The sequence below is a fragment of the Parasteatoda tepidariorum genome, chromosome 3, assembly GCF_043381705.1.
Source record: "Parasteatoda tepidariorum isolate YZ-2023 chromosome 3, CAS_Ptep_4.0, whole genome shotgun sequence".
Lineage (NCBI taxonomy): Eukaryota > Metazoa > Arthropoda > Arachnida > Araneae > Theridiidae > Parasteatoda > Parasteatoda tepidariorum.
In genome coordinates this window covers 42676909-42702373 of record NC_092206.1, presented here as the reverse complement: position 1 = coordinate 42702373, position 25465 = coordinate 42676909, and the positions used below count along the sequence as shown (strand labels likewise).

Sequence of the window (25465 nt, the reverse complement as noted above, 5' to 3'; positions counted from 1 at the left end):
CTTGTTATCATACAAATTGTGCTAATTTAACTTAATTTTACTATACCAAATGTAATAATTATTTATTATTCTGTAATTATACTGATTATTTACTTATTTAAAAATTATATATTTATTATTGTTTGCTTCCTATGTGTTTATAATAGATTGTAAATATTCCAAACAAATCTGGGCGTTGATAAACTATTTAACTAAAATGTTCCATCCCCTAAAACTAATTATTTATTACATTTTAGGGGTGTAAGGAATTTTTAAGAAATGTAATAAATTATTATATACACACACCATAAACTAAAACCAATTTATTTATGTTTTCAATCATAATTTATAAGAACATAAAACTCTCACAAAGTAAATAGAAATGCGACTTCACCATAATCTAAATGAATTGCTCTCATTCTCATGTTTGAGAGAAAATAACTCTTAAGCAGAAGAACAATGATTTTCACGTCCATTTTATACAAGTATACAGCACCTGTCCACCGATGGAGGCGCTGCATACGCTAAAATCCTTTTATCCTCTGAATTCAGTCTTTCAACCTAACTCGTGGCATTAGCATCTCTTTGCTTTAGCAGGATCTATTCAGTTACTTTTCGAAGAAAAGAACGGTTGCCACTACTTGGAAAGAAATCAATGCAATGAATTATGAACTATTCAGAAAACTGAACCCCGCAAAAACTTTTAATCGCTTTCTTTTTTTAAAACCTAGTTTTTTTCTGAGACTTTGTGAGAAAAGTGGTTTTTACTTTTATGGAATCTTTTAATATTTTTGACGGAGTAATCTTGAATAATAAATATTAATTTTTTTGTTTCAAAAATTCATTTTGAATTAATTTTTTATTGATTTGTCTATGCGATGAGTAGTTTGGCAGTGTATCAGGAAAATTGCAAATACGATTACAGATTATTTTTGCTTATTTTTAAAATGGATATTGTATATTGCTGTTGAGGAAATTGATCTCAAGTTTAATGGACTAAAACTTGCAGATATGAGAGAAGGACTAATTTATTTAGTAGTTGTGACAGTATTTTGTTTTGACTTTTCTTCTGGAAAGGGTAAGTAGAAACTCATAGTATGTTACTTCATCAATCGAAAATTTTGATGGAAATACAGATGTTTTGTTATATCTACCAATTGTGTATTATTTCACTAATTTAAAAAAAATGTACATATTTATTGAAGAGAGTTTGGGATCATAGATCGAATGAGCATTTTGCATGATAATCTGTATTTTGAAACTAAATGAAAATACTCATCAATGGAACGAAAATTTAAATAATTTGATAAAGAACTTAATTATTATGAAGTAAAGGGTTATTAAATTTCTTTGTGTATATTAAATTCTCATTTAAAAAATCTTTTCATGGAATTAAATAAATATGGGTGTATAACGCACATGCTGAAATAAATATTTGCTTAAATACTTTATTTGCAATGGTACTTGTAAAGATAAGACAAAAAAGAAACAATAAACATGAAAAAAAAAACTTCAATTATACTTACTAAATTAACATTTTAAAATGTGCCATGATGGTTTATAGAAAAAAATAACATCACGTTAAATAAGAGTATATAGCATCATGAATCTTAATGCATAGATAATAGTATATTTTATTCTGAAATTAATAAAAAGTTGTTTTAACATGAAAAATTGGACTTTTCACAATATTTATGAACGGGATTGCAAATTACCAGAATATTCTCAAAGTTAACGTGTTTCTAACTCTATGGGAGCGCTGAGAAGATAGGCAATTTTTACTGAAGCTCTTTGATAATGACTTTTGTGAAATTAACAATAATATAAAACTTTATAATATGAGATAACATTTTTAAATGTGGTAATTTTATCTAGATACAGTAGAGCAGGGCATACAAACCATATATTCTGTTACATTTACGTTTCAGTTGTGCATTTCTTACTAAATATGAGAAAATAAGAAATATAATATCCACATATAACAAGAATTTCCGGTTAACCGTTATCATATGAACAGAAAAAATTACTAAATTAATGGTTCAAATGTCGAGTTATAATTAAAAAAAAAAAAAGGCATTACTTTACACTACGAAAATTTTACCACATATTTTTTTCGTGCAAGGGTTTAAAGAAAAGTATTACGGCCATAAATTATAGTCTGTATTATAATAATTCTAGTATGTATTATTTGTACTATGATTATTGAGTGAGTTTTATATTCTGATAAATTGCGATAGTACTAGAATTTATGTTTTTAGAAAAAAATATTCATTTGGAAAAATAAAACAGATGTAAGCAATGCACTGTGGTAGGAAAAATTAAAAGTGTTAATGCTGGGCTGCATTATTATTTTTGATATTATATACAATATATANTATATATATATATATATATGTGTGTGTGTGTGTGTGTGTGTTCTACAATTTCTACTTTACCGTTGTCCCCTATTGATTATAAGCAAGCTTCATGTGAATTAGCTAAAACAGTACTCCGTATACAGGATTTTTCTCTTTATTACCATATTATTGTACAGGTTTTAAGTTCAATGCATGACTGTGTTCATTTTTTAACACACTACATGGGGGAAACATATGACATTTTTTTATTTAAAACATATTATCTATCTGTTTTAGACTAATGGCATGCAGTATTTTATATAAGGTAACGCAAGTTTTTTATGTAGTAAAAATTCCAGCTTCCAGTAAGTTAAAATTCCAGTATTTTTTTTCTCAAGTAATTTAAGTACATAATACACATCATCTGAATAATTTTTTGTTTGTGGTTATTCAATGCGAGTGATTTTATTTATGAATTATTTCTTTGGAAAAGATTGTGGAAGCAAAATGGTTTTCTACCATTTTTAAAACTTTTTATAATTGAAAAAATTACGCATAAAATTTTAATTTTTTTAAAAGCTTATGTTTGTATGAACCACTTACAATATGATAAAAAGCGAGGTTTATTGTTTAATAAGAGAATAGGAAATTGAAAAATAACTATGATTCTTTGAATGTGCGAAGTAATTATTTCGGTTAGAATTATTTCATTGTTGTGATATTTCCTGTGAATTTAGAACATTTCAATATAGTAATAAGTTATTGCTGTCACTAACATTGTATCTTTAAACAGGAAAGAAATAAAGAGTTAAATATATAATGAGATGTGGTTCAAAACTTAATTTAACACAATTTAAATATTTGTATATTAACTAGTCTGCCTCACGCAAGCTCATAATATCTAGGTGTTACAGAAAAGACTATTTTAAGTGATATCCTTTCGCATAGTAAACTCTCGAATCAATATAAATTAGTTATTAAAGTATATCTAGATGCTTAACCGTCTTATCAAAATACATGAAACCAAAAATACATAAACCCTGTTTTTAGACAACGTGCAACAGTTAATAAAAGAGTAAAACTAAAATGGTTGGCAGTAAGTCATAGAATGATAAAAACCATAAGTTATAAAGATAAAATAAACAAATGAATAATTTATATGAATAAAGTCTGAATTCAAGAATGAATTGAATAAGTAAGACACTGAAATAGCAAATCAATGGATCAGTGGTTTTTTGATTTGCTTATTGGCAGTGGTTCTTTCGTTTCCTTATGCTGATTTATTAATTCACTGAACCACTGCTACCAAGATTCATTGATTCCCATTTTGTTTGATTTCTGATTCTCTTACACTATGGTTCTGGTTCATTCAGAAAAGGGTGCTCTTATTTATTGATTCACAAATTCATTTCTTTATTTTCCTACTCATTTGCTTTTTATTGAGTCGATTATTATCTATTTACTGATCTATTTTCTCTTTAATTAACAAATTCATAAATTCAGTTATTCACGTATTCTCACATTTAAATATTTTTGTACACTGATTTCCTCACCACTCTGATTATTCTTTACAGCAGTCTTACTGATTTGCTTATTTAGGGGTTTGCATATAATTGGTTTTATGTTTTATGTTATAACCATCATTGAGCAGCTGATCCAATTTTTGGTTTATGACTACTAATAATCAACATCATAGAATCGCAACGACCAGAAACTCGAGTCAGCTCAATGGGAAGCGAGTGCTCTATTCCCTGAGCCACAAAGGTTCTCACATTATTTTATATTTTATAACCGGCTCCGAATACTGGCCCGATTCAGAGTTTGCGACTATCAATGTTCGACTCCATAGCCTTGTAATAGTGGACCCATTCCAGAAGACAAGGGAGCTTCTGGATCAAGTGTAGGAAGAAATTTACTTTTTGGTGGAACTAACCCGCATCTGCGTTATATGAAGAGGAAAACCACGAACACCTCCCACGATTAGCCTGGCGGCAAAATGACTGTAAACCTTGATCTGTCTACAACCCTGGATATTTTTACGTCAGCATAGTGGTCGGAGCGATCCGGGTGCGAATCGACCTGCCATCGCTTCTGTTTGAACCCGGTTCACCTCATTGGAAGGCGCATGCTCTATCCTCTGAGCCACCACGACTCGGATAAACTAATCCATTTATTTGCCGAGGCATTGATTCGTGATAATTATGCGTAAAAACAAATTATATTTGTGGTAGCAAAATTTTTATTCTCCTCCTGCACGCCTTTAACGATTAAGTTTGATTAAGAAAGAAGATGCATTTCAACGTTTCCACCTTATACCAACATAAAAAATTAAAATTCCTAGTGCACTTTAGCATCCAAATAGAGTCTCGGTGCTGCCATCTAGTGTGGCAGAAACTAGACGTCCAAATTAACATGGCTAACGGTATCTTACCCATTGTGGTGGTCCTGAAAGAGTGGATACCACTTCTGGAGAACACACTAAGTCTACTCATCGGGAAGACTGATTGTGCAGCTCATTGGAAATGAAAAAAAAAACTTATACCAACTAGTTTTTTGAAAGATTTAATTAATAAAAATTAAAAAAACTCAAAATTATACAATGTTTTCCTGGCATACTATAATTAAAAATAATGAGGTATAAACTCTAATTATGACCAAAAACTCAGCAAGATCGCGTTAAACTCTAGATGGATCAGCATGACGCTTGAATATTTTCTATCTACTTGATTGATGTTTCACCAACGTAACGTACATTTTTATTCTTGTATGGCTTTCTTATATGTTTGTTAAATTTGACTTAGAATGCTTTTTTTTGTGCTCGGCATTTCACTCCTTCCATTGGTGTTTTGTGATATATCTTTTACATATGATATATCTTTTACATATGATATATCTTTTACATATGATATATCTTTTACAGTATTTAATAAAACAAAGCGATTTCTTGAAAATTGATCTTATTTTCATATGGCCAGGAAGCTTTATTTTTTAAATTAAACTACATTTTTCATAATTAAGTAAGTCTTATTTGATTTTAAAACATTTATTTTTAATATGCAGATTTAGTACTACGTATTTTTATAGTAATAAGCACTGAAACATGCTGAATTTCGCTCTATAAAATTGAAATAAAAATAATTACCTTTCTAAAATGACATTAATGTGTGCATATTTCTTGTACACTTGTGTGCTTTCAGTTGAAAGGGAGTCAAATTAGTATTTTCAAACAAATAAAACTGTCTCCATATGATTATTTCGGTAAATGTTCATTATCATTAGAAATATATAATTACTTTTTTTTTAAAATCTTAGCAACTTAATATTATCCTGTGAATAAAAAAGCTTCGAAATTTTAGTGTGTTTATTTAAAAATAACTATTTCGTTTAATACAATATTTATACAGAGCCAAAAGAATCATATTAATAAATATCTTTCTTAAATATAAACTAAAAGAATAGTATCAGTAGCTAACTTTTTTTTTAATTTGCAAAAATATTTTTTTTTAACTTTTCTATAATAATAATAATGATAATAATAATAATTACAATAATAATAGTAATAATAATACTAAGAAAAATGGAGAGTGGGAAAACGTATTCGTCATAGTGGTAATTCCACGTTTTTTCTCCACCATGACGCATTATCTTTGCCAAAAAACATTTTTTTAAAAACACCTAAATTATCTATGTACCTAATAGGACTAAATAAAAATAATTTTAAAAATATTAATAAAATAACCTACTCAAATTTATATATTTTTATTGTTTACTTGATGTGGAATTAATCATAAACAGTTTTATTTTTCGTGAACGAGAATTAAAATTTAGATGTTTTATTTCTCTCTAATAATTTTCTTCTTGCTATTAATTAATTCTAATTCAGAAAGGATATAATATCATGACACTGACATGGATAAAAGCTAACATTTGCGGAAGGAAGTACTGTTTTTACAGTATTTCTACGAAATAATTTCTCTTGCCTGTGTAACATGAATATCACTCTAGAGAATAGTTGTTTCATTTTTCCTTCTCAATCAGATCTAGTTAAATGTTTTTATTTTTTATTTTTTTATCTAATCAGAGAGAAAATCATCTAGGTTTCGTGTAGCAGGTAGTGACCACTATCTCGCCAGCTTAGAAGAAAACGGAAATTACCCAAATGATGTCACGTGAAACAATGATTAGATTCATCCTGGGTGGTTTCCTGGTCAGCTGCCAAAAGTTGTAAAAAACAGTAATGTTGAAAATTCGAGCAGAATTTTAATGAATCCTTAGCAATTCTAAAACATATCATCTAATGTCAGTTAATATCAACTGAATCTGTAAGCTAAAACACAAATAAGCAAATAAATAATATGCTAATTTAAAATTATTCTAAAGATTCACTTCCAAAATTAAATGGAGTAGTATTTGCTTAGATTATAACAAAATAGATAAAGTTTTATTACAATTCAAATTTAATTTTAATACATTATCTTTAAAAATTTTAATATAAGTTAATTTCTTTGCATACTGGAACTATTTTTCGTAATATTCTGAAAATTAGGTTTTCATTTGCATTTATATATATATATACACTGCCACTTTCNATATATATATGTGTGTGTGTGTGTGTGTGTATATATATATATAGAGAGAGAGAGAGAGAGGCCGATAGCCATGCCATTTTTAATATTTCACCATGGCACTGCAACGATGTAGAAAAAAAACGCAGTTTTAAATTAATCAAGTGACTTCAGGTGTAAAATTATCCATAGTTCTTTAACAAGAAAATATGGCGAAAAAAACAATATTTTTTCATTTTTTTGGAAAGCATTATTTCTTAAAAGACTCCAGAAACTGTTCAGTTTGCTTACTAAGTTTTGTAGCTTTTATCCATTCAAGTTTTTATCCATTTATTCATTTTTAATACATTTTTATTAAAATTTCAATAGGGTGCGTGATATTGGTCCTCGTTAAACTGTTCTACCATAAAGTGCACGACTTTGCGCGCAGTCATCGGGCTACTGAAGCTGAGGATGCATCTCTTTTCTAGTTTGACGTAAACAAAGTACTAACATCATGCCGTAATACTATGTAAAGGTTACATGGTACAGTAAGTACCATGTGACGATGAATAAATAATAGTTATTTGAAGAATGATATTGCAAAAAAAAACCCACTTAAAATTACAATTTCTTTTGAACATCTATGAATTTCGAAAAATTTCACTTGAAAGTTTTAATTCAAAATGGTGCCGACCGGCCTGTGTAGGGGGCAGGACTCAGAAAAGTCCTGGGTTCGAATTCCGGGCAAGGCGTGGATGTTTTTTTCTGTCTCTCTGAACTCTATGTCCTTTCTCCTTTGTGTGTGAATATGACCTGTCCTATAAATGGGTTGTGGTTGTGTGAATGGCGTGGCAGAAGTCGAATACCTGGGCATAGATGGCGCCACTGAAAAACAGGGACAGCCGCACCCCCATTGTCCTGTCTAAACAGGCATACGACGACAAAAAAAAAAAAAAAAAAAAAAAAAAAAAAAAGAAATAAAGAAAAAATTCAAAATGGGTCCATCAAGCCGTTAGGTTACAACTCTGTAGTTGTTTTTCAGTGAACAAGTAGATCACCGATTTTCTTCTTTTGCTACAATTTTAACAATTTGAATCTGATTCTTTTTTTTAAATTCCCGAATCCTATTTCTTATTCTATCAAACTCTTAGTACCTCCTTCTGCATATCTTTCTAATTTTTAATTTCTAAGTCTCAAATATTTCGTGCAGTGAGGCAAAATGTAACGTAAGGCAAAAGTATTATAGGAAAAAATTCGCAAAAAGGCAATTCAAAATTAAAATCCATGCATTAAAACATTTTAATTTGAGTTTAACTTAATTTTGAAAAAAAAAATTTAATTTCTCTTAAAAGTATTACTTTGCCTAAAACTATTTGCTTAACAGCAATTACCCGTAGCTGATGATTATTCTAAAAAGATCATTAAATTTCATTCAATGTATCGCGTAATCAAACGGCGAAACTGTTAATAGTCCCTAATTAGTTTCATTTACTATAATTTGCAATTCTACAAGAGAAAGTAAATTTAAATAATTGTTTTCTTATGGTAATTTACATACAGCGGCAATAATGTGTTTGCGCAAATGAGTATTTTCCTTTCGAGTAATACTTTGTTATTCTATTAATTCGGTTCAATTATATGTATATTTGCAATTTTTCTCGTTGGGACGAAATTTATCGATATTAAGAAAGGCAAGTAAAATTGCCTTTAATAATGAATTTAATTGCATTGCAAATAATCAGGTATTTTTTTTCAAGTTATTTCAATTCCGTTTGTAACTTAAATGTTTAATGACTAAAATATATTCTTATTTATTTTTCATAATTAATGTAATTCTGATTTGAAATTCGAAATAAGTCAAATATGATTTTGATTTTTTATTTACATTTTATGGGTAGTATTCATGAAAATTACTCGTTATAATTCAATATAATACTAAATTCAGTATAAGGGTAACATAAAACTCATTATTCTGATTGTGATATGGGAGATAATAATTTCAAATGAAGATATTGTTATTTTTTTTTTAAATGTTGTTTTTTTAGAGCAATAGAATTCTTTTGAATTTATCCACGCATTATCTGTACTCATTTCTTGAATAAAATTAAACAATCATGCTATTCACATATTGTAAACTATAACAGACTATAAACTAAAATAGACTTTGAATAGCGCTTATAAATTCACCAAATAGTAAAGAACAGTAATATAATTTCCAGGAGATGGAACCTGCCTAACAAGATAAGTAAAATTTAAAAAATGGCCGCAAAATATATTAAATTTGGGGTAAATCTAAAAGACTTTCATAATTTGCGTACTTGTATCCTTATTGACTCACACAAATATTTATTTATTCTATATTTGGAACACCGATTACCAAATTTTGAGTTCTATCTTAGAATATTTCAACTAGTTTTTATTTACTTTTAAATTAGCACTTATTATATAATGAGGAATTAGAGACCACCTACACTAATAATATTTCAACGAGTTTCTATTTTTAAATTAGCACTTATTATATAATGAGAAATTAGAGAACACTAATATTTCAGACTTAAAAGGAGATAGTTGGTGACAAAAGAAGTAGTTACGACATTTTAATAAATATATAACGGCATAAAATCTTTTCTTTCTAAAATTGCAGAACCATTTTAATTGGAACAGACTTCCACTGTACAACAGAAAAAAAATAGTGCAAAAATTAAAGTAAATGTCAACACCGATTAGCACGTTTTCTCCTAAATTAAAATTTAATTACTTATTATAACAAAATATTGTCATTACCTAGGAACTCTTAAAAACGAAAATGTATCATAATTTTTTATTTTAATCTTTTTATAAATTTTTATAAGAATATTTAATTATTTTAGCGTTATAAAATCGTAATCTTTTTATTTAAAAGAGGTGTGTGGTTTTACTTGTTATCTCATTTATCTTCTTTTTCCTTTTCTTCATGAAAATATAATTTTGTTGATGAAATATTTAATTATTATTATTTTTATGTAAGGCAATTTTGTTTTTTACATCAATCGTAAAGCCTATTTTAAAACAATAATCTCAGACTGACTTTGTAAATGACGCAGAAAAATTTGAATTCTAGAAAATATTGCTTCTGATTGACTTAGTAAATTCACAACAATGCTGTTAAAAGTAGTAATGTAGTATTATTGTTGTAAAAAGTTTGGCTAAAGGCTGTGAATTGCGTTAATTTAAAAACACACCTATGTACAAATGTTAAAAAATTTTTGTGCTTGAATTAATGTAAATAATTAAAATTAATATTCCACAGTAAAATTTAAGTTATGTTTTCTTTAATTTTTCCCAATATGCATTTCTCCTATATTAAGAACAGTTTGTTTTTATAAATTTAAAAAAAAATTATAAATGGTGTATTTTTAAAACTCGTTCATATTACGTTACAATTGTTGCAAAACATTTTAAAAACAGATATTGAAACCAAATGCAGCTACCAGCATTAATTTGCTCTTTTATTTGTCACCTCTACATTCACATTTGATTCGCGCGAGAGTTGAAATCAGAACAAGAACACCAGCACCTTCACTTTAATAATAAAGTTTTAAACTATCTTTGATCTATTTCTCAACATCAAATCAGTAAAGTTCAATAACTCACTGTTACTAAATATTACTAATGATTGACTCATAAAATTCTGCTAACGCTCCTGTTATTGCTTGTATTGAAATACTAATTATTGTAGGAAAAGTAGCTGGGGGCATTTAATTACGATTATCATAAAAATTAAAATCTATGCATTTTTTCATACCCATCAAAGAATAAAATAATGTAAATAGTTAAAATTAATATTACACAGGAAAAATATTTTTTTTTATGTTTATTTTTCTCCAAATATTTATTTCTTCCACATAAAGACCAGATTGCTTATGTAAATTAATATTTTTAAAAAAATATGTATATGTGCTATTTTAAAACTCTTAGACATATGTTACGTTACTATTGTAACAAAATATTTAAAAAACAGATATTGAAATCAAATCCAGCTATCAGCATTCATTTGCTCCTTTCTTTGTCACCTCTATATTCACATTTGATTCGCGTGAGAGTTGAAATCAGAACAAGAACACCAACACCATCACTTTAATAATAAAGTTTTAAACTATCTTTGATCTATTTCTCAATATCAATCAGTAAAATTCAATAACTCGCTGTTTCTAAACATTACTGATGATTGACTCATAAAATTCTGCTAACGTTCCTGTTATTAATTGTATTGAAATACTAACTTTTGTAAGAAAAGTAGTTGAGGGCATTTAATTGCTATTATTATAAAAATTAAAATCTATGTATATTTTCATGCCCATCAAAGAATAAAATGTAAATAATTAAAATTAATATTACGCAAGAAAAATTGATTTTTTTTCATGTTTCTTTTTCTCCAAGTATTTATTTCTTCCACATAAAAAGCAGATTGTTTATATAAATTAATATTTTCAAAAAAATATGTACATGTGTTATTTTAAAACTCTTAGACATATGTTACGTTACTATTGTAACAAAATATTTGAAAAGCAGATATTGAAATCAAATCCAGCTATCAGCATCCATTTGCTCTTTTCTTTGTCACCTTTACCATCTGATTCGCGTGAGAGTAGGACTCAGAACAAGAACACGAACACACTCAATTCAATTATAAATTTATGAATTCTTCGTCGATCTATTTCCCTACATCAATTAGTCAAATTCAATAACTCATAGTTTCTAAATATTACCTTTTACTGAATTCCATCTGTTCCAGAATCTGTAAGATATTCATAGCCACACTAGGTAAATCAATAAATTTCAGATTTTGGACTCATTATGTTATATATATTCAAGAAGATATTGCTCTTGCTTTTCCAATTTCTCTTTTATTTCTTCTTGAATTGCAACCTAAATGGTAGTGCTCCACCCTTCAGAATCGATATAATTGGATTTCTTCCAACGGCAATTTCCAAACGTCTAGAATCAATTTACGTGATAAATTGACATTCTAATCAAGTGAAGAGTAGTGTGAGAGAGTGAAAGAAAAGAGTATTTTTCAGGGCGTAATAGGATAAAAAGTGCTCTTTCTTTTAAATTTAATTAGCTGCTTTAAATTTAACCTTTCTTTTTTTGTATATAGGGTGTAACAAAATAATCATGAATAAAAAGAAATGGGTCGTAACAAATGCAAGATTGAGCTTAAAAAAGCATTTATAAAGAATTAAAGAGCTGAATTTGTTTTGTAAATATTCATGAAATCGTAATATGATATGTATTTTTTTATATCTTAGAAAATAGCTATCTAAACTTAAGACGCAGATTTACTTGCCAACCAAGCTGAAATATTGGATAATGATAGCTTTATAAAAAGAAATAGGTTGCAACAAATGCAAGATTTAGATTAAGAAAATATTTATAAGGAATTAAAGAGCTGCAATTGTTTTGTAAATATTCATGAAATCGTAATATGATATGAATTTTTTTATATATCAGAAAATAGCTATCTTAACTTAAGACACAGATTTACTTGCCAACGAAGCTGAGATATTGGATATTGTTAGCTTTTGAGGATTGTTTTGGTTTGGTTGTTTGGTTATATTAGAGCTACACTTATGGACTACAGGTGATAGTGTGAGATATATCATTAATGGAGATTTGAAAGCGATAAAAGGTGAATGCGATCCACAATTCATATTGCATGATTGACTATGGTAATAAGCTCCATACAACAGCACCACACTTTCGAACCTCCATAGGTGACCATAGGTGACATTACATTAGTGTTGATTCCGAATCATTAAGAGTTAGAAAACGTCCCTTGACCCAAGCATATTTTTCACACATGTAATATACATAAGAATTTATTAGAGTCAAAATTTACGGACAATAGTTCTTAATTTATCCGTTTTTCGTTGAGTGATATTTTATTTTAACGAATAAAAGAAACACTTTTGAACAAACATTTATTATTGTTATTTATTAATTGATTTTTTCACCATTTTCCAATTTAATAGCTAATGAAAACCTAGTAGTAACAACCATTTAAGTTCACTTTCACAAAAATGACCATTGGATCTAGAGCTGTAGCATTATGAGGATTTCCAAGTTTTGAAAAATCATTAATGTTGAAATCGCTTTCTTCTGAGAGTTATTACATAGTGAAAATGGGTCATGCTTGTTCAAAATGGCTCTTGTCTTCCCGCTTCCATCTTTTTTTTTTTATAAGAATCAAATTTCATGGACATAAACCGTGCTCTCCCATTGTTCATCAAATGTTTATTTCCTTTTTACTATTGTTTTTGCATAATTTATTAGGAAACTGTTTTAAATAGTATTTAATATAAACTTTGTTTGAAAGTAAAAACAAATTTTTACATTTAATAATAAAAAATAATAAGCAATGCATGAATTTTCTGCTTTTGATATTGTATATTTTCATTAGTTTAAAAATATTTTGCTTAAATAATTTTAATGAAATGAGTTATTGACCTAAAGAATTATTTTCACTTGCTGATTTTACTGCCAAAAAACAGTTTTTTTCTTTATTACTTAACTAGATAAATCTATATCAAGGAAAAACTATCAAACTACCCAACAAGAAAAACTGTGTGTTGCAGAATTGCTATTTCTCAAACTTTTGTGTCCTAACTCCTTAAGTTATCCAAAGTTTCTTTCTCAAAGAGGGTTTGACTCTTTGGGGAAATAGTGTCTGACCCTTAGAGGATATATGCAAAGTTTGCAAAAAGCCTAAAAGCAATACCTCCTGGAAAAGAGAAGATCATGAACAAGAAATGTCATCCTTTTGTATCCAAAAGTAATGACATCTTTTGTTTTCACATACTGTGCACCTTAGTAGCCTGAACGTAACGACATTTTTTTTCCATCACTGCTCAGTTTATGTTTGCTTCGTCTGACTACTAAATTGATCAGTGCTGAGGCTTTATCTCTTCTAGGAGGTGTTGCTGAAAAGATTGTTAAATTGCTTTCAGTTTATCCTTAATTAGTTTTAGGAACATTTTTTGTTTAATAGTTGGAAATGCTAGTTAAATAAATGAAACGTATTAAATTTTTTCTCTCCAAACTATATACAAAGCACTGCATTAAAAAACATCATCATAATATCTTAATTCATACTAAAATAATTTGGGTAGTATTTCACTTGTTACTTTTTCAAGACTTGTTGATAGCTCTTCTGTGCTTTTAGAAATTTTGGAAAACGATGGAAAAACTCAATTGCTGATATTTTAGAAATTCGGTTTTGTGCAATGTAACGAAAAGACATTTCAGGAGGAGATGGAATGGCGGGGGGGGGGGTTGATGGAATCGATATTAAAAAAGTGCAAAGTAGTAATATAGAAAATAATGTCTACAGTATGCTAGCTATTTTAAAACTGGTTGTAATTACTATTCTTGACCCGTGAGAGAATATTTAGCCGCATAACAAAAATCATGATTGAGTTCTGCTCTTTATCAAAACAAACATTGTTGAATTGGTTGACCGGGAAGGAAAACCAGAAAGAATTTCCGTCATTGTTTATCTGATTTACTAAAGTTTTTAAAAAAATAATTAATTTATTATTTTGCAATTTTTAGAGGCAAGAAAGTTACTTAATTTAATTTAACGAACGTGGGAATTGATTACGTTATGCATTTTCTCAAGAAGTCTCAGGCAATATGATTTTTTGCAGTTGGCATGTCAGTTATTTAATAGTCCCGATTAAATATATTTTTTCAAATATTTCCTCAAATAAAATTTACCCCTCGCTTGAATATTGTCATTGTAGTTCATTTTTATTAAAAAATATGGAATTTCAGTATCAAAAACGTCATATCTTAGTTTCGAACGTCAAAGGCATTATTTATGTAGAAATTTTTTTTTAATGACGTATAAAACTCTGTAATTTTTTAGTTGGTAAGTTTATTGTAAATGAAAGAAAAAATAAAAATTAAAAAAGGGGATGATTAATGTTTTCTGCTTCCAGTCATATTTGCGTTTAAACTAAAAATTATAATTCGCTACTCAAAGAATAAGTGGAATCTTCGTAAATTATTTGATTATTCCAAATTCTTTAATTCTTTCATCCTTTATCAATTTCAATTCTTCACCCATACATAGGTATTTTATTATTAATGAATTACTATTAATTTCCTTTTCCGTGTTCAACTTTTAAAAGTTTTACTTGCTATATGCTGTTTAAATGATTTATAATGTTGGGAAATGCAATTTCAATTATTATTATGCTTTTAAATTATTGCAATGTTATACAATTATGAATTTGCAACTGTTTGCTCTTGAAATTTTACTCAGTAATGTTAGATTAGATAAATTTTTATATTTATTTAATTTTAACTCATTATTTTTTTAAAACATAAATCTATTTTTTAACTGTTTCTATATTTTTCAATGATTAAATTTAAAATAACATTTCCTGTTCAATAAATATTTAGTTTATTTTAGAAACATTATATCTTATTGATCTATATAAACAGTTTTGTAAAATTATTCGATGCATCGTTTCTTTTGATTTAGGTTACATAAAAAATGCAGAAGTAAAATTAAATTTGTACATAAAACGAATGGAGTATTACACTTCATGTATATAAATATTTATTAGTTCAGATAAAAAAGAATATGATTATTTTAGATTAATACAGTTTTCAATTAATTTAGATAACTATTATGATTACGATTTATAACGGAAATTACTATTTATAATTAATTTATTTCACTGAGATTTGTTATTCATGTATTATACGTAATGTATGATTCGTGATTTATGATATGTATAATTTTTAAATTTATGGTCATTTATAGTGCTACAATTTTTGATTAATTCAGATTACTAAGATTTATGATTTATTTAGATTACTATGACTTATGATTTATTCAGCTTAAAGTAATTAATGATTGGTTTATATTTCTAGGATTTGTCAAATATTTCAATTTAAATGTAGCATGATTATTTCAAATTAGTACACTGTATGATTTATCAAATTATTATGATTTATGATCCATATAAGTTAATACTATTTCATATTATTTCAGATTTCTACCGCATACAAGTAGTTATATAATTACAAATTCTGATTAAATTCTAATTTAGATCTTTGATCTAAATATAAATACTTATAAGAAAAGAAAGAAATGTTTAAAATTGTATTTGGTGTTAGCGAATTAACACACTTCCCACATTTATTATAAATTTCTTTAAAATAATGAAAGTGAAATTACAGACATGCCAAATGCATGAACAAAAGGTACAGAAAACTAGAAAAAAAATTTTCCTAATGAAGATATAAGGAAAATGAAAAACAAATATTGAAAAGAATAGGATAAAAAATATTTTCCTATAAAAGATGATATCAAAGAAACAAACGTTTAGAAAAAAAATGTACATCCTAGTAATATTGAAAATCAATGATTGCGATCCCAGATGTATTGAACATTTCACTTCCCCATACCAAGGTTTTATTTTCGGAACGAATTGCTCGGAAAGAATTTTAATCAAAATTAATAGTTTTCCTAACAGAACAAATTATGTGAAGCAGTAAAGAATATTAGGTCTAGAAAAATATCTTACTTACATCCCAAGTGTATCAACAGCAATTCAGTAGATATGATTTAGTGAGAGAAAATATTAAAAATGTCAACTCTAAACAATGATAAAAATTATTTCTTGTCGTGGGAAAAGACAGGTGGTTTATTGATTTAAAAGTGTTAATTAATGCAAAGGTTATAAATTATACGTAAATTTGCACGAAATTATCGATCACCATATAGAGCAGTCTGCCCCTTACTTAAAAATAAAGTGTTTTTGAGGTTGAAAAATGTAAGAAATACACCTGAGGTAGAAAAGGAGGTTATGTTTCGCACCCAAAAAATCTCATTACTAAACCCCAATTTCAACCTCATTTACACCTCATAAAATCAGCCTCATATATAGCTCAGCGATACTTTTAGTTCAGATTGAGTGAAATTATTCACACCTCAAACATATTTACTTGCTTGAAAAAAATTCCATTTACACCTGAAAAACAACCTCTCTCTGCTAGTTGCTCTGCAGTAGGTGCCAGCCTCCAAACAACCTCAAATATGAGTAAAACAACTTCAAACATCTTAATTATACACCTGAGGTGGTTAATTTTGTAAGATGGTTTTTGAAATAAACCTCAAACCAACCTTAACACCTAAAAACAACTTCAAATAAACGTCAAAACACTTTAAATTTTTAAGAGACTTTCGGTCGAGTTATTAATTATATAGAGATTTAGTTACACTTTGCAAGGTACACGTGATAATAAGAGAAGAAATATTTTATTTAAAAAAATTATGGACCATATCTAATTTTAAACAATGGAAAATATAATTTGCAACAAATTTTTTTTTATATATTTCTATTTGTCATAAAACCACAATGGTCTTGTAAAGTTTTCTATTGTCGACGCATTTATATTGGACGGAAAATCACATGGCACTATTTTAAAGATATTATTTTCCAACAAAATATTTCTAAATCCCTAATTTAATGGTATTTACACATAATATTTGTTTTTTCTATTCTACTATGCTATTATTTTGTTTTTGATCTAAATTGTTTTTTAAATTAAGAGTTTAAAATTAAAAGAATTATTATGACGTAATTATTTTATACTTCCTTATCACACTACATTTTAAGATGAAATTATTTGAATCAGGGTCTACACTTATTTACAGTTTCACAATTATTTTTCTGGTGCAAATTAAACTAGTAAAAACATATAATCTGCAAATAAATGAATAATTTTTTAAAAATTAAAATGTGAGTTTATATTAAATATGATGAGTAATTTAATATAGAATAACTAGACATATGGTGATTCCTTTATAATACAGAGAATATTCTTGCATAATTCAAACCATAAAATTGTTTAAATAACGAACGTTTAAATAACAAATAACGAAGTTAATTAATATTATTTTACGTTAAATATTCACCAAAAAAATTGTTTACACCCTAAAAATTCTTAGAATATCATTAAAACATTAATTAAATTTAAACCGGAAGGAAGAATTTAAATAACATCGCAACAGGCTAAGTGATTAGTAATATTTATAATGTTTGGTAATTGCAAAATTCTGTTTTTTCAGTTTCTTTTTGAATTTTTTTTTTATTCTATTGTTAAAAAAGTGCAATTTTCAGGTACTTTAAACTGTTGTGTGGCTTCATATTTAAAAAGTTATTGTAATTTTAAATATTGTTTTAAAAATCTAGTTTTAATTTTAACTAATTAATAATTGAAGCCGTAATTCTTATAAATATTGAAAATATAACTGTGATTTGAAACGTCTCCAAATGAGTTTGACAGGACTCTTTGGATTTACAACAGAAAACTATGAACTATCGCATACACTAAGATTCCCAATATGCTCAAAATATATTGCATCTTCCAAATCCCCTATTTTTGAAAATATGTAAAACAGCTATTTCTCGAAATAAAATTTTCGCATAGAAGAATAATTTGTAATGTTCGGTTTGCAGTTTTTGAAAAAAAAAATTTCTTATTTTATTTCACTCTTATGTGTGTTTTTTTTTAAAAAAAAAACCGAAACAGTTGGCAACTTTTCGCTTACGCTATGTTGAAAATTTTACCACGTGCTGAAAATCGCACCTTGCTCTTAACATTCATAAATATCGTAACATACAACGTTTAATAAAAGTTTACACAATTTGATAACGTAATTTATAGTTATTCTTTTTCAAATAATCTTTCGTAATCTAGTTATGAAGTATAAAATCTAGATATTAGACATGAATTCATAAAATTTAGTTTCAATCCTTAAGCAATTCAAGAGAGGGTTTTAAGGAAGGCGGTAAAAACCATAGATTTTTGCCTGGAAATAAATTCACACCAAAAATCTCATTTTACCTTAAACTATTAACTTGGAGCTTGCAAAATAAAAAAAAAAACTGAAAATGTTTATAAAGTTTGAAATTTAGGAAATTTTTGAGGCATTAAAATTTTCTGAGAACTATTTATCAAACAACAATACTCGGAAATAACTAAAGGATATATTATAAAAATACTTAAATAATAAAAATACTGTAAAAGTTATCTCATAATTTTACAGGAATGTCTCTTTGATGTACATATAACCACTGAAAATTTCCGTTAAGCTTTGATAGGATTTTTTCTGTTTAAAAGGTATTACACATCAAAGAGCATTTGAAGGGATTATGATAGTAAATGTCAAAAAATCTTAGTTTGAACTATGTTTTCATTACTTCAAAGTTTAAAGTGCATAAACATTTTTCTTATTAGCCAATGCTTGTGGAAAACGTGTTTTGATATTTTAAAACAAACATTTAAGTAATATGTCGTTTGAACAATTCTTGCATTCGTGCACTATTACGAAAGATTTTCCATACAAGTTCTATACTTGATATGATGACTTAAATTTTCTTTTTGATTCAACATATTTATCTAACAATCGAAAAATTATTTTATAACAAGCTTTTTTAGTTTTATGTACAATAATTCTTTTTCTCGTGTTTCTCTTGAATATAGCTTCAAATTGAAAAATAGTTATAGATTATGAAAAACATATTATGAAACATATGATAGGATATTATGAAAAGTATTATGAATAATAGTTATAAAATATTATGAAAAATAGTTAAAGTTATAACCATTTCTAACACAGTATCTGAAAAAATAATAAGCACAATAATTTTTCCACTAGCAATTTTTATCTTTGTATTTCAAGTTTCTTAAATGATGACTTAAATTTTCTTTTTGATTCAACATATTTATATAATAACAATCGAAAAATTATTTTATAACAAGCTTTTTTAGTTTTATATATAATAATTCTTTTTCTCGTGTTTCTCTTGAATATAGCTGCAAATTGAAAAATAGTTATAGATTATGAAAAACATATTATGAAACATATGATAGAATATTATGAAAAATATTACGAATAATAGTTATAAAATATTATGAAAAATAGTTAAAGTTATAACCATTTCTAACACAGTATCTGAAAAAATAATAAGCACAATAATTTTTACGCTAGCAATTTTTATCTTTGTATTTCAAGTTTCTTAAAGATGTATTAATAATAAATGTTTTTGGTATGGACATTGTAACAAAAAACGTATGATTGCAGGAATGTATCTTTAATGCAAATAGAGTCATTGAAAATTGTTATAAATTTTATGTCAAAAATATATTCTCATATATCAGTATGTTGTGTGATGTATAGCGAAAATGAGAGAGCATAGTTTGTAGAGAACACAACATGATATTCATTAAGATGACTGTTTAAACTGATGGATTTATCTATTGCAGCTTCGGATTTTTGCATATAGGTACGTTTTCTTTTACTCTACACTATTTATGAAAAGCTTTCTCTTCACGAGGACAATTTCAGGAGTTGTGACCACGATTTGTGCAAATGAAACACCCATTTGTCTTTTTTTTTAAAGTGCGAATCTTTATATCAGTTTCATCATTATCATTTATGTCAACGAATCTTTATATCAGTTTCATCAGTATCATTTATATAATCGAATTTTTATATAAATTTACAGTTCTGGTGTCAATGACCAGTTCTTTCACTGAGAGGACAAAATGGCTAGATAAGTTATATTTGTTATGTTGACAATTAACTGAAATGAACTTAAATTCAGCAGTATAAGGTTTAAATTTATTATAATCACCTACCACTTCACCTGTCAAGAATTTAATAAATTTCGTAATATTACCTTAAGATATGTTTTCCAGATTATAGCAAAGAACCCAAGGCGTCAAGTTTTGTTCGGAGAGTCTCTTGAAATCTTCGAAACTATGACCCGTACTTGGTTTTCCTATCCTGGGGTGTTTAACGACCCTCTCTTATCTGAATTTTCTTAAATAAGAAATAAACTTGAGTTTTGACATTTTTTAGTTCAGCTATCAAGTTTTAAAACAAATAAATGCTTGCATTATAATTGCGATCAACTACAAATAAGAGAAAGAGTTCCAAATAAGAGAGAGAGCAAGTCGTTAAAAGCCGCTGGATTGTAAATTAGCGACCCGTCCGTAAGAATCAACATCCTCTCTTAATGCAGGCAATGTCTGTAACCGTCTATTAAATTCTATGAATAAACCATACAAAGAAAAAGGAGAAAGATTATTTGCGAGTGTCAAATTATCAGGGTAGTCTAAATGTGTTTGAATTATCCTACCTTTATTTCCATATTTTTCAATTAGATTTTTTCTTTCATTATTTTACGTTCTAGCAATACAACGAATTCCATCTATCAATCATTTTGGCTCATCTTCCTTATAATTTTTCAAAAATGCATGTTTATCTGTTTCCGATAAATGTGAATTGTTGTCAATGGAAGATTTACAGTGTCACCAGAAACATTGCCTTGCATTGATGTCAACTAGAAAAGATGCTAGTTTCGCCGTCGACATATTTAAGGTCACTACCAGAGGTGTTGGCGTAAAAAAGGCATATTTTGTGTGGGAGGAATAGCCTTTTTTTACAAAGCTTACCGGCTACTTTCAAGGAGCTTTTGAAAATTGAATACAACAGCTCTAGTATTATCCGTATGTTCTTCGTAGATCAGTTTTATGTTCTGAATTTGATAGCGAAAGATAAATTTTATCATCTAATAATTTTATATATTTTGAAGTCACAGATAGTTGACAAACTAATAACTCTTGATTTTCATTTAATCCTCCGTTATTTGCCTCTATTTCATTTAATCCTCCACCATTCACTATTATATGCGTAATAAATGGTGTTACTGATGACCTTAAAGTTTTTCCTTTTCGTTTCAAAACACAAGCATTAGTTCAGCATTTCAATGCTTTCGCTTTCAGCTCATCAGAATGAATTTTAGAAAATTGATTAAATACTTCAAGAATCAAAATCAAATAATAGCTTTAATACTCAAGAATTCGGGTTTCAGGACCAAACTATGTAATGCAGTGTAATTTGTAATGAAGATGGGAGATCATAGTTAGCAAAACGACATTTATTTAAATAACCCAAAGAAAGAAATGACATCATATTATAACCAGACGTCAACCTGTATCAAAATCAAAACGTATATTTTCTTAGTTCTTAAGAGAAGTGCCGAAAAGCTTCTCACTTTTCAAGTAAAACGTAATATTGAGTTAATCATCCTTGACTGATAGTTATGAGAATCTCTGCGCTTTGGCTGTCAGCATACATAATTATATCATAATAAAACTTTTATGAAATCTCTATGCACAATTCAAAGCATTAATTTTCAGCTATAAAACAAATATATTTAAGTTTTTAAAATATCGCATGTATGGCATAAATCATATGTAATAAAAAAAACGGATGTAACATACAAACTGTACGTAAACTAAAAGAGGAAACAGCTAACAATTTATCGTATCTTTATTTTTAAATATTTTACTAAGTTTTTCTATTTCTTTTCGAAAAATGATTACTGACATTAAACTTTAATTATTATTGTATTATATTACATGAAAAGAGCAAATAATATATAATATAAAAATATAACTTTTTTTTCTCTGAAACTTTTAGTATAAAAATTAGCTGCTAATTTTAATTTTATTCTCTGTTAAATTTAATTTTATATATAAATAATTCAATATCATACTATTTCAAAACAAATAATAGTTAGTAAAAATTTGGGATAAGGATATAGTGTATAATATGTATAACTTAATTTCAATTATTAATTAATTTTTGCGTTTTTTTTTATCTGCTGCTGCATTTTTATAAGTAACTTTATTCCATAAATATTTGATTGAAATAGTAATATCCTGAAAATAGAAAATTAATATAAACTAAGGAACAATTATGCAAATTACGTTAAATCAAGTATTTAAGCCAATTTCATCAAGAACTGTTTCTTCCCTAAGCAATCTGGTGAATGAAATCAAAATTTTAAATTGTTTCTGAAAATGAAGAGAGTTGAGACATTTTCAAGTCTGAACAAGAAATCGATTATTCAACAATCAAAACACTGTCAAAATCACTCGGGACTACTTACGCCAAGTCTACGATACGGACTGAATTATTAAGTGAGTCTCAAGTGTCTTAAGGAAGAGACTTTTAGAAACTTTCAAGAATGAAAAATTCGACTTTAGCGCCAAGGAGGAAGACAGAGACTGATTGCCTAAGACTGATTTCTTCAAACTGCACTTAGGAGAATTCCTCAGATAGATTTACGAATCTCTTTTTTATTATATTACGCTAAGAAATAATAATAAGTTTCTTATGAAAAGATAAGGAATACAAAATATTGTAAAACTTTAACATTTCATTTTTACTTTTTCTCTACATCTACTACATTTTAATCACATAGTTGATAAAACCATTTAAAAAATAATTATCTTAAAACATCAAAAACTAGCATTTGTTATAATTTTACTTTAGTTTGAGTTAATATTGGCATTGTTTTTATGAAATATCATCTAGATTAGTGAAAACAGAACTATGTTTCCTTAGGAGAAATCTTTGGGTGGATTTACGATGTTTCTTTGTTATATTTCGATAAAATATAGTTATTTTTTTTCATTAAAATCAAAGTCTTGATATTGTAAAACTTATCTTCATGAACTCATACTTTTCTTAAGCAAAATTTTCAAGGATGAAAAATTCGACTTTAGCACCAAGGAAGAAGGCAGAGACGACTGATTTCTTCAAACTGCACTTAAAAGAATTCCTCAGATGGATTTACGACTTTTTTTTCATCATATTGAGCTAAGAAATAATGACTTTCTCTTGGGAAGCTAAGGAAAATAAGCTATTGCAAAACTTTAATATTTTTTCCCTTACTCTTTTTGTCTATTACTTTTTGTATTATATTATTGATAAAACTATTTAAAAAAAATTCTTAATATGAATTACGTACATTCATTTCCATTTTACATTAGTTTCAGTTAATATTAACATTGTTTACTTAAAGGAGAAAGGACAACGTCCAGATATTTGCTCTTGAGAGGAAACTTTGGATGAATTTACGACGTTTTTTTTCATATTTTATAATTTATGTTCATCGATTACTCTTTTACAGAAAATTATTATTGATAAAATATATATTTAGATATATGTATAATTTAAAAGTAACTTTTTTCTCTTCAAAAAGTGGTCGCAACCTTTTCTAGGAGCATTTATCAAGCTATAGAGAGGGTCAGATCATTTTAGAATCACCAAGCTTTGTATACTAAAATAACAAAGAAAAAAAATGAAGAGTAATTTTAAGGAAACTACCAGTAAAACTTTCTAGTTTTTTTTCTTTACTTATAAACGGTTAAGAAACTTTCTAGCAGCTTCATATTCCTTTATAAAGAATATATTTTACTTTGTATTTAAAGTATTAATTTTTTGTTTATTTAGCACAAGAATGTTTAAATTTTTTTCTTATACTAATTGGCTTAAATTACTATCTTAAGTTATTATCTTAAATTATATTTAAGATAATAACTTAATAATTATAAATTATTAAGTTGTTATCTTAAATTATAATAACTTAATAATTAAGATACAATTGTATATGAAAGACTGTATTCGATTTCATAAGATTGAATTGTATGCTGAATGACGCATATTGTGAAGTGAATGTAATTTTTTTGCTTCATTCTGGGTGATTTATATTTAAAGATATTTCTTTAAACTTGAAAAATATTTCTTAACCTTACCTAATCTTTAGTAATTATTTTATAATTTTCTATTTATATTGGTTTTTACATTTTTAGTAGCGTTATTTTCATTATTTACTATATCTATATATATATGCTAAAATATTGAGAAAATAAGGAAAAAATAAAAAATAATGACAAGAGTAGAAAATTTTCAAAAATAATTTTTCAAAAGTATTTAAAAAAATTCTAAGAAAACCGTTCTCGTGTACTGTTCTCTAATCTCTTTACATTTTATTTTCTGTTTTTTGCTTAATATATTTGTTTGTTTTTTCATATATATTTTTTACTTAATGTGTTCCAGAGTGCTCCTCACACTATTGTATTGATATATTTTCCTTTGGCTATATTAATACAATATTAGAAAGCACTCCGTTCTGCAGATATAATCGTGTGGGCTGATGAGGAGATTATATCTTTTCTTTGTTTTGTTTTCCGGATTTTTAATATCTATTTTTTCTTTAGATATCAAAAATTATATTTTTTAAATACTTTTGAAAAATTATTTTTAATAATTTTCTTCTCTTGTCATTATTTTTTATTNTATATATATATATTTTACTATGCAGGCTGCAAAATTAAATAATTTTGTATTTCAAGCTAATAAATTAAGTTATTCGAATCGTAATGCTTTTTTTCGGGCAAAAATTTATCAGAATTGTTAGCTTTTAAATTTTAAGTCAATATTAACATTGTTCATCTAGTTGGAATATCATCTAGATATCTGCGCTTAAGTGAATTCTTAATAATTCTTATTACAGCCTTACGACATCTTTAATACAATGTTAGATATTTTTTTTGGAAAAAAATAATTAAATAAGAATTTATTTAACTCTGGTTTTACAATATTCAAACAAAACAGTCAAATATTCTTAAATAAGATGGTATATAAACTGTTAACTCGGAGAAAAGCCATTTGCTGCTTTC

At 26.9% G+C, this 25465-nt stretch overlaps 1 protein-coding gene across 1 annotated transcript in view; it reads left to right on the top strand.

Annotated features, from left to right (window-relative positions):
- Positions 1–547: 547 nt before the first annotated feature.
- The window catches only part of LOC107442246 (kin of IRRE-like protein 3), a 97976-nt gene continuing 73058 nt past the window's right edge, over positions 548–25465 (top strand). The window contains exon 1 of the mRNA XM_016055761.3: positions 548–1057. Coding sequence (XP_015911247.1) covers positions 991–1057 — 67 coding nt within the window. The 5' untranslated portion in view covers positions 548–990. The remainder of the gene's footprint in view (positions 1058–25465) is intronic.